The sequence below is a fragment of the Meleagris gallopavo genome, chromosome 7, assembly GCF_905368555.1.
Source record: "Meleagris gallopavo chromosome 7, MGAL_WU_HG_1.1, whole genome shotgun sequence".
Classification (NCBI taxonomy): domain Eukaryota; kingdom Metazoa; phylum Chordata; class Aves; order Galliformes; family Phasianidae; genus Meleagris; species Meleagris gallopavo.
The window spans coordinates 35,418,252-35,429,561 of NC_139410.1; the positions used below are offsets into that span (position 1 = coordinate 35,418,252).

At 48.3% G+C, this 11,310-nt stretch overlaps 1 protein-coding gene across 1 annotated transcript in view; it reads left to right on the plus strand.

Annotated features, from left to right (window-relative positions):
- The window catches only part of KCNJ3 (potassium inwardly rectifying channel subfamily J member 3), a 31,851-nt gene extending 20,894 nt beyond the window's left edge, over positions 1–10,957 (plus strand). The window contains exon 3 of the mRNA XM_010714083.2: positions 7,277–10,957. Within this exon, the coding sequence (XP_010712385.2) occupies positions 7,277–7,860 (584 nt within the window). The 3' untranslated portion in view covers positions 7,861–10,957. The remainder of the gene's footprint in view (positions 1–7,276) is intronic.
- Positions 10,958–11,310: the final 353 nt, after the last annotated feature.

The window sequence follows — 11,310 nt, forward strand, 5'->3', positions numbered from 1 at the left end:
TTCAATTTCTTTTTCTTTCCTTTTGTGGTGAATTGGCAGACTGCTCCTACGTTTCCTTTAAGCTGTATATTCCCGCTGCATCCTCTGCCCACCAACAGTTTTGTTCAGATTTCACAAAGCAGTCCTTTCTCCGTGGCTTGTCCAGTTACACTGTGCTGCAAACAAAACTATTGTGGTTTGCCTGGGCCTGGAGGAGAGCAATGCAGCATCACCTTTCCTCTTGGCCTGGGGTCTGCTGTTGGCTCTGTGCTTCTTTGGGAAAGATTAGCAGCTATGAGCATGAGGAGAGCTGCCCAGGGGCAGGGAGCACTGAGCATTCAGGCTGGAAGGGGCTCTGCAGAGCACTTTGCTGTGTGTGGTGCAGGGCAGTGAGAGCTGCCATCTCGGTGCTGGTAGGTGGGGAGCAGCATGCAGCAGATGGCTCTGCAGGGAGAGCTGCTCCAAGAGAGGGGCTGGAGGGCTGAAATCAGCCCTGACTCACTGTTGCACGGAGAAGGGAGGGAACAGGTTGCTCTTCCAAAATAACATGGTTCTTTTTTTTTTTTTATGTTAAAAAAAAATGATATATGAAAAATACCAGGCTAGATAGTATGTATTGCTGCCACTGCATTAACTGTGCATTCAGCTGTTAGGCAGGGGCAGTGTGGCTGTGTGCAGCAGGGCTGGGCATTGTCACACAGGTTCTGTGATACTCAGTGCCCCATACAGCACACGCTGGCTGCAATCCTGCTAGACATCGAGGCGAGCTGTCTGCAAGGTGCCAGAGAGCTGTGTGCCTCGCTGATTAAAAACTGCCCTAGGAGGAGCAGCTGATAGAAAAATACCCTGGCTTTTTAAGCGTGCAGATAGATAGATAGCTGCTGGGAGAAGAGCACAGCCTGAACGAGCTGGGAGGTATTTATAGCACCGGAGCACAAACAACGCATCTAAATCGGGCAGCAAGGCAGCAGCCTGCCTTTGCTATTCAGTGCGGTGAGAAATTACAATGTTCAGCACAAGAGTGATGTCTGACTGTTGCATAAATGCGTGCGTTTTGTTACTCAATCCCCCTCGCTCCCGTTGTTCCCTCTTTGCATACATCCTTCCTTCGTTTGATCTCTGACCTCCTTTCGCTGGCGTGGTTTATAGATTTCAATGATAGATGGTGGTTAAGCATTAAGTGTTCTGTGAAAAGCTGTCTGGAATTCCAACCCACAAGGCAGAGCATGCTGTGCCATGGGGGGCATGCCAGCACCCCGTCCTGTCACTGCATCCCTCTTGTGCTGTCATCAGAGAAAGCAGAGTGGATCTAAAAGGACGAAATGGGCAGCCTCTCTGCTTCCCTGCTATGGAAGGAAAAAAATCATGTGCAGAGCTATCAGAATCCAAATGTTTTCTTTTCTTTGTAGCTGCAGCCTCACCCCTCTGCTGTCTGCCCCTGGCTCCTTGGCACGTGGATGCTGGGCCTTTGGGTGCAGATAAGGAGCAGCTGATGGCTGCCATTCTGCAGCATTGCCTGTGAGGAAATATGTTGGATATGAAGAACAATTCCTTCTCCAAAGAGCAGTCAGGCAGTGGCACAGCTGCCCATGGAGTCGGGGTCACCATCCCTAGGGGTGTGCCAGAACTGTGAGGATGCCACACTGAGGGATGTGGGCATGGGGGGGTGGGCTTGGGAATCCAACAGGGCTTCTCCAACCTTAACAATTCCACGATTTGATAAAACGCCACTTTTTCATCTTTAGAAGCGATTATTTAATTGGAATGTTATTTAAAAATAATCAAAGCCATTAAGCATGTGAAGGTGGCACAGTGTCTGCCTGCCTCTCCTCTGTTAAGGAACATGGGATTGCAGAAGTGCTGTGCCATAAATCAGGCATTAGGCTGGGCAGCAGCCGGGGCTGGCAGCTGCAAATTGACAAAGTTTTATGGCACTTCCAACGATTGTCCACCTAATAAAAAATGTATCCTGGAATTATGGTGGAAGAACGCTGGTGCTAAGAATAGCTGCTCCTTCAAAATAGATGGCAACTATTAAGGCTTAGGCACCGTGCCTGCTGTCAGGGTAGAAATTGGGCTGTGTTTCTCAGCTGTGCGTGGCACAGCTTGTCATTTTAAGTTGTATTAAAAAATAATGCTGCAGCAAACATTGGGAGGAAAAGCCTGAGAGCATCCATCACTCTGGGTTTGGCTGAATTGTTTCTGCCCTCGCATTTCAGGTGCCCATTTTCTGTCTTATTGCAGAATTCAGTCATTTACTTTCATTTCAGGCAGAGAGAGGCTCGGCAGCCAGGTGCTCCCATTGGGATACTGTGCTGAATGTGCTGCCAACCAGCTTGTTGTTCCCTTGGTTTCCAAAAGCCACTGTTTCTCTTTTCTACCATCCTGGAAGCCCAAGAGAAATGGATTTCTGTGGCAGTCGTGCCACCTCTGTCCTGCTGGAGCTGCTGATCTTCCCTTGGTCCCATGGTAGTGCAGCACGGTGTATCATTATGCCAAGTTCACACCAAAGTTCTCTCCTTGCATTGCTTTCATGGCCTCAGATGGCAGTGCTAAATTAGTCTTAATGCACAGGGCCCGAGAAACAAGAAAAAGAGAAGTGGCAGCGTGTCTGCCAGGTCTGCAAGGCTGCACATTGTGAGTTCCAGGAGTTGCCTGGATACAGCCATCCCCATACAGGTCCTTTAGAAATTTAGACATAACTTGAGGGTTATTGCAGATAGAATTAGGTTTCTGCAGGGCTTTTGTCAACAACTGCCATCCTTTGGAACGGTCTTGCTCTGTTGTGGAACGAGCCTGATCCTGTAGCAAAGCTTGAAGCAATCGCGCTAATGATCTTAATGACTGGGGTTTGGGATGCTGAGGGATCCTGTCCTCTCGCTGGGTGGCTGGGAGCTGTGCTGGGAGCTCCCCTCCTGCCAGCTGTGCTTGCTGGGATGGGGAGCTGAGCTGCTGGAGCCACGGACAGGAAAACAAAAGCTGGCAGAGCTGCCGCCTGGCTGAGCTGAGCTAATTGCGTTCACTTCTTCAGCCCGGCCGGGGCTCTAACAGCAAATGTTCTACCTCATTAGAAATAATAACTTGTAGTTAATAACTTATAATATGGCAGATAGATGCCTTTTGCTGCGGTGATAGCGCTTGCTTCAGACAGTGCGAATGATGAAAGGCAAAGGCATGGTTATTAAAAAAATGCCTTCAGATAAATCTCAAGGTTCACCAATTTAACCCATGCTTGGCCTGGACAGCAGCTCTGCTCTACTTTATTCAAGGGCAGCGATGGAAAATGTTCTGAGACGTGCATGGCTGGGCTGTCCCAGTGTGACCAGATGAGCATGGAGCACGTACATGGGGGGGCTGCCCCAAGCAGCTCCGTTCTCAACTGCATCCCATGGGGTTCAGCTCTGCAGCACCTGGCATCTGCAGTGGTGGAGGGGCAGGAGGCTGGGTGCTGTGCCTCACTGCATGGCTTCTGGGGTGGAACAGGAGGAAGTTCTTATAGGAGGAAGTTTTTCAGCCAGAGGGTGGTGAGGCACTGGAACAGGTTGCCCAAGGAGGCTGTGGATGCCCCATCCCTGCAGGCATTCAAGGCCAGGTTGGATGTGGCTCTGGGCAGCCTGGGCTGCTGGTTGGTGACCTGCAAACAGCAGGGGGTTGGAACTGGATGAGAATTGTGGTACTCTTTAACCCAGGCCATTCTGTGATGATTCTATGTACACGTGTGGCATCGTCAGCATGGGCAGGAGGAGGAATGGCAGCTCCAGCTTCTTGTGGAAGCACTGCAGGACAGTCTTAGGTGAAGTGGTCCAAAATGCTCAGGATTTGGAGTTGTGAGCATGCAGTGTATTCAGCCAAAATAACATGTTTTGCTAGCAGAAGAGCAGCTTCTGTTTGGAAATCTCTTCCCTCTGGCACTGTGAACAATGTTATTGCATCCTGTGTTTTTTGAAATAATAGAGGTTTTCTTATTGGACAGTTGTTCCTACTTTTCAGGTACATTATTGTGATTTTTTTATTCAGCTAGAGCTTTGTTAATGTGCATTGCAGTCAGCCCTGAAGAGCACTTTGTGGTGGAAGCCTATGTTTGGAGTGATAAACAATGCTCATCTCAGCCTTTTCCTTTGACAAATGGATGGCTGCGCAGCATTCGGAGAGTTTATTCCAAAGGAGAGTTTAAATTTTATACCGCAAATGAATATTAATAATAGACAAGCTGGTAGAAATGTAAGCAGCCCATTAACATGATGAAGGCATGGAAAGAAGTGTCAGTATCGTACCTGCTGATGGATAACTCCTTGGGGAAAAGAAGAATCTGTAATGACAGACTAGTTGATTTTTAGAAGTCTTTTTCAACAGTGGTGGCTCTATGAACAGAGGCAGAGCAGAACCCATGAGCTTGGTCTGGGACCTGGTTGATTTGGTGGGAGCAGGAGGAGCTGCACCTGCTGTAAGATGGCAGGGCTGCTCGTAGCAGAGCATAGATTAAGTATGGAGACATAGAAAGTAGTACAGTGGTGGCTGTTCAGATAGGAGCACTGCTGCAGATGACAGCCTATGGGAAAGCCTGGAAATAATATTGCTTTGAGTTTTGGTGTTCTCCCATTTGGATGTGTTTGAGCTGAAGTTCATCATGAAGCCAGGAGGAAGGCGAGGTTCCCTGCCCTGCTGTGCTCTGCTCGGTGCCATGCCCTCCCATCTCTTGCTGTTGGAGTTTGACTCTTGCTGTTGGTGGCAGAGAAATAGCCTTTCCATACCTGGCATGTATTGAGTATGGGCTGACTGCTTGCAGAGAGGCACTGCCACGCTCGTAGGATTCTGCCATGAGGAGTTTGAGGGCACGGCAAGGGGAGGGAGAGCAGAGCAATGCAGTGGAGCTGAAGGAAAATCTGAACTGATTTCTTGCCCAGTGCCTTAACAGAGCACGTTCAGCACCTCCTAGCATCTTCTGCTTAGCTTGACAATTATTCCTGGTGCCGACAAGTGTGTCAGTAGCTGCAGCTCCTCTGGGGGACTGCTGAGTAATTTGCAACCTTGGGTTTGTTAGTGAATAGAATGCATTGAACTTGAAGAAAAAATGATACACCTGCAAATATTCCTCTCTCAGATGAGCTTCCATAGGGTTACATTGATACAATAAAAGATGGATTTTCTTGCAGAAGAGCCCTGCAGTGTGAGGCAGCCTGGAGCACAGTGCGGCATGGGCAGTCCTACAGCATGAGGCAGCCTGGAGCATGGAGGGTCAGGTTGGGTGTTAGGGAACGTTTTCTTCTCCAAAGAGCAGTCAGGCAGTGACACAGTTGACAGGGAGTGGGGGAGCACCATCCCTAAGGGTGTCCCAGAGCTGTGGGGATGTGGCACTGAGGGATGTGGGAAGGAGGGGGGGGGGGGGGTGGGTGAGGGTTGGACTTGGGGGGTGGGGTGTCTCAGAGGTCTTTTCCAACCTCAGTAATTCCATGGTCCTGTGATTCTATGATCCTGTGAGGCAGCCCTGCAGCACAGGTCCAACTTTGTGTACCATCAGCATGGTTACATAGTCCTTCTCCAGCTGTCCTAGAAGGAGAGCTCTGCATTTGAAGTTCATTTGCCATCTAAAGCACAGGTCATGGAGTCGAGCAGCCCTTGCTCTGTGGGCAGCTCTGAGTGCTGCTTTGCCACGTGCACGCATTGCTGGAAGCTCTCTGTCCTAATGAAGGCTCCCTTGGGGTCAGGTCTAGGGGAGCAGCAGGGAAAGGGTCGTGCTTTCCCTCTGAAAATTCAGCTAATGAACTGCTGCAGGATAAAGGCTGCAGATGGCAGAAGTACTCACTGTAATTACCTTTTTTTTTGGTGAAAACTGTGGATTTTTTTTCTAAACCCATTAGGCACGCGTTTGCTTCCGCTTCATAAAGAAAATGGAAACACAGGGTGAAAATGCATCATGAGGTGTAAAGTATTGCTCTGTTGGTGACAGCAGGGATGGGCTGGGTTTGAAAGCTGCACTAGCAGTGGTATTTATAAGCACTGTGGGCAGTGAGGGGTGCAGCCAGGGCAAAACCTTCCCATGTTCACACTTTTCCTTTAAGGGATAAAATTGTGAGGTTTGTGTCCTGTGGAGTATTAGCAATCAAAATTTCTACACGAAGCTGAAACTTTCATCCCGATAGCGGTAACATGAAGCATAATAATGTTTTACTTCTCTGGCTGTGTGTCATCAGATGCATATTCATGCCCTGCTCCCCTTTCCTACAGCCCTGGTAGCGTTTTTCATGTGCTTTCCAAAGTTTCCTTTCACTTGCTCCTGACTTAAAGGCATTGCTGCCAACCAGGCAGAGCGTGTGATTGTCCAGGCAGATTTAAGATTTGAGAATAAAATGTCCTTTTGTCAGTTTGTTACATCAGGAGTTAGACTTGATGATCCTTACAGGTCCCTTCCAATTTGGGATATTTTATGATTCTATGATCATAGGATGAAATGGCTGTGTAGCCATATTTCTAGATTGCTGTAGATGCCATCTGGGGAATAAAGACAAGAAAACCCAACACACATACTCTGGAAACCTCCAGCTGCCCCAGTCACTGCTTCCATCTGGTTCTTGAGGTCAGGCAGGCAGCCAGGGCCAATGGCCCAGAGGAGGAGCAGCATGTGCAGGCAAGAGGCAGGAGCAGAAGGGAAGACAAGGGCTGTGTTGGGCCCTTTGGTCGTATTTCTTTGTCTGTGCTAACAGTTGGAACCTTTGATCTCGGCCAGGTCGCTATATATCTGTGATCTGTGGGCAGGTTGCCAGCAAAGCACTTAAAGAGAAATAAATGCATTTCCCAGCCCGTGCTCACTGCGTTCCAATGGAGCACAGTGCACCAGGATGGGCTTGGTTCAGTCAAGCGATACACAAAACCAGCCCTCATGCTTTATGTATTTTGGTGAATATGATGAGTATGTGGAGCAGCCAGGCCATCCTTTAAGGTCGCAACAAGTCCAAGTTCACGTTCAAGTTAGCAGCTCCTGCTAGCTCAGTGCTGAGGCTATCAAGATAGCTTGTGTTTTGCCTTCATCAGCAGAGCCTTCAGAAGTGGCCATAAGAACAGACATGAATTATTCATACAGGCACATCCCTTTCTCTATTTTTTTTTTTTTTGGCACCTCTCCCATCGAGAATGACAATTTAATAGTAACTATGTGAAAGTGGTAGACGTGCCAATGCCTTTTCTTTCATATGTTTAAAAACATCAACTCTTTTCCTTTAAAACATTCAAAAACCTCCAAGGTTTGTGCGGTTCCTAAATTGTGTCTAACAGATGCACTTTTGTCCCTTGCTGCTTGCAGGGATGACGTGCCAGGCCAGGACATCCTACACCGAGGATGAGGTGCTGTGGGGCCACCGCTTCTTCCCGGTTATTTCCTTGGAAGAAGGGTTCTTCAAAGTCGACTACTCGCAGTTCCACGCGACGTTTGAGGTCCCCACGCCGCCGTACAGCGTGAAGGAGCAGGAGGAGATGCTGCTCATGTCCTCGCCCCTGATAGCACCCGCTGTCAGCAACAGCAAGGAGAGGAATAACTCGGTGGAGTGCCTGGATGGTCTGGATGAGGTTGGCATAAAACTACCTTCCAAACTGCAGAAAATAACTGGAAGGGACGACTTCCCTAAAAAACTCCTCAGGATGAGCTCCACCACCTCAGAGAAGGCCTACAGCATGGGCGATTTGCCCATGAAACTGCAGCGGATCAGCTCAGTCCCTGGGAATTCAGAAGAGAAACTGGTGTCCAAAGCCACCAAGATGATGTCGGATCCCATGAGCCAGTCTGTGGCCGACTTGCCGCCCAAGCTCCAGAAACTGTCGGGCGGCGGGCGGATGGAAGGGAACCTTCCTCCAAAACTGAGAAAAATGAATTCGGATCGCTTCACATAACCCAGCTACCAAGGCCGGACTGCCCCAGCAGGAGGATGGCCTACCAGAGCTCCACGTGGCTCCATGCCCTGTGCTGGCAGGGCTGTGGGTACACCAGCAGGCTGCCCGGGGCCAGCAGAGCCGTCTGCCCCCGGCATGTAGAACCACGATGCGCATGCAATAATAGTGTGCAATTCCTGCATCTGATTTTTCTGGCATGGCTCCTACTATATTTATTACTGTATATTCTGAAAAATGCATCCAGGGGTGTTCCGTTCCCTGCGTATTTCTTAAGAGTCAGTAGCAGGTAAAACGTGTGAGTGGGTAACTTTCAGGGTAGGTTATAATTTGAGTTCGTTTTCTTTTTTTCTGACGAGGGTTGTGATGTTACACACTGGAACAGGTTGCCCAAGGAGGCTGTGGATGCCCCATCCCTGCAGGCATTCAAGGCCAGGCTGGATGTGGCTCTGGGCAGCCTGGGCTGCTGGTTGGTGACCCTGCACATAGCAGGGGGTTGGGACTGGATGAGCATTGAGGTCCTTTTCAAGCCAGGCTATTTTATGATTCTATTTTGTTCAACAAAGTAGTTACAATGCATGTGATTTTCGTTTTATTTTATTTTTATCCTAAAAGGAATTGTATTCATTAATTCCTCACACCAAACCTGCTGGCCTTAAACTAACTGTTGGTTTACATTTTGCTTTAAGTTCTTCTTGGGTTTTCTTTTCCTGCCTCTAGACTGCTGGAAAAAAAGTTAGTGTATTTTACGAGACGCTGTTGAGAAAAGAAGCTTCTATTGATAAGGCTAGGAAAAACTGTAAAGAACTAAGTGAAATTGGCGCTTCAGATAAAATTAGAAAAAAAAAAAAAATTAGAATCCTTCCATCATTTATCCCTGTAAGACAACATGCTTGGTTTCTCAGGACAGCTGAACATGACAACAGTTGTTATTCAGTTGTTCCTGAAGTCAGCCAGGCTTCTGTTGTGGATGCTCTGCCCCAGGAGCAGAGCTGGGCTCCTCTCAGCCCCTGTGTGCCAGGGCTTTGCTCTCCCTTACTCTGCAAACCCATCCTGCAAACCCAGGTCCCAGCGGTGGTTCTGTGAGCCCACATCTTGCAGCCAGAGCTGTGAGAGCTGCTGTGTCCCATGGTGATCCCTGTACTGCTTTCTCTGTGGTGAGAACACATGCAAAGACGTTAACCAAGATTGACCCTGTGGGTTTTGAAATGAGTAATACTTTGTGTAAATGTTCGGTCTGGTATCCTCCTGTGGCTCTGTGTGGTTTTGGGGTTTTTATCCTGTTTTATTCCCTCTCTGCTGTTGTGCCCCAACACCTGTGCTTAACCCTGCCTAACACCAGGCTGTTGCAGTGCCTGGGCTGTGCTGAAGGACCCAAAACAGGGTGGCTATTTTGGAGCTGGGCAGTGACAAGGCTCTCTGTCTTGCTTCAGTGGGAGGTCTGGGTGAGGCAGACCATGGGGCAGCACTGGCAGCATGGCATCAAGGTGTTGGAGGCAAAGCACAGCTGTGTGGTCTTGGAGATGTACAAGTGCAATGGCAGTCGTGTAGGGCAGTTCTGGCTTGAGAGCTCTGGGCCACTGGGTGTGCATGCTTACGCTTGCTCAATAAGGATGGATCTGCTCTTCATTGGGAAACAGTAGTTTGGTTTGGATAGAAATGGTGGCATGGGATGAGAACTGAGAAATGCAATATTGCTGGAAGGGTTGGCTGAGCGTCCACTGGGGCTCAGTGCTTGGCCTGGAAGTTGCCCAGTGCTCCATCAGCTGTGCACTCATGGACTTTATATTAACTAAAGGTTTTTTCCACTGTTTGTGATGATTTCTGAGTGGCACTGCATGCTTTTTACACCTTTGGCCATACTGTAATACTTTGCCTGTTGTTTAAGGGAACTGTGTGTGTGTGTGGCTCCCTGCGTGCTGATGCTGTACACTCAAGTGATGAGCAGAATTCCAACGTTGCAAGGTAAGAGCTGAATGTTTTTCCCCTATTTGCTAACACTTATTCAGGCCATTTTATAAACAGAGTTTTGTGCCATTTGTAACTCTTCCACACGACCTTGGCCGAGTGAAAATGGCCACATACGAAGGTCAGGCATCCACATTAAATATGCCACCTCCAGTCCAAAGCAGAAAGCTAAGGACATTGAACCAGCGTCATGATGGCTGATGAGTCGTAGAAACATAGGATGGCTTAGGTTGGAGGGAACCTTAAAGATCACCCAGTTCCACTTTGTGCCACGGGTTGGCTGTCCCTCATCTGCTCAGACTGCCCAGAGCCCTATCCATGGCTTTGGCATCTCCAGGGATGGGGCACCCATCGTGCTCAGGGCAGCCTACCTCCCTGCAGCCCCTCCTGACACAGCAGGTCTTGGGGCAGCCCCCTGCACCCAGGCTTCCATACGGACAGCCAGCATGCCTCCATGCTAAGAGCAGTGGAGTGTCCCCAGCCATGTGCTGCACACAATGAATGTAAGGGGCTGAGCGCGAGCGGTGGTGAGGTGCTGGGTGCCTGTGCACCAACACTGGGACAGCGGTCTCGTGTTTGTTGAACTGATGCCATATAAAATACTGAAAGTGACAGTTGATTCAACATTTTAAATAATTCTCCTGTCCTTGTTGTACACAAGTTTTCTGAGGCTTGTGGCTTGTATTGCAATGTATGATGTACGTTAAGGCTAAAATATACGCGTCTTCTGTTACTGAGAGTGAAAGTAAAAACATGGATGGTTGGTAACTGTCTCTGGTTATTGGGTTCAGGAAGTTAATCCTGGTTAACACTTCATTTTTAATGATGTGGCCCCTTTTGTGTTTTTCCTGAACGTTTTCACCCAGCCCTAATGCTTGTGCTAAGAGAAGTGTATCTGTTTGTTCGACTGCACAGCCGGTCTGTGTTCTCTACTGCTGAATTTATGCTTGAATTATATTGTAAATTGTACATATTTGAATTAGAATAAGCTAAATGCATTTTCTGGCATGCACTCTATAACTGTATAAATGTACAAGTTTATTTGAATAATACAAAACAACAGACTCTTGTATTCATTAATACTGCAAGCTCAGTTTTATCTACAGCTATATTAAACTTTCGGAATTGTTCAGTTTGGTGATGCTCTGGGTGTTTGTCTGTAGCCAGTCCCTTTCTTTATTACCTTCATGAAGGGCTGTGTGTCCTAGCTGCTTACCAGTCAGTGTGTGGGCTGTTATATTGGTATATGGTATTTCCATAGTTAACTGTTATATGAATCCCTCAGATTCGTAGTGGTTGTCAGGTCTCTCCTTGCTTATAGCAGCCCTTCCTCTCTGCTTTCTTAGGAAGAATTACACAGAGTTACTGGGAATCAGCCCTGCTGCTGGTGCTAGGCATGCCACAATGCGGGGAATTGAAGCTCTGTTTAGCATAATTGAATTACTGAGTGTGGCAGAACAAAAAGACATGGCAACACGGAGCTGC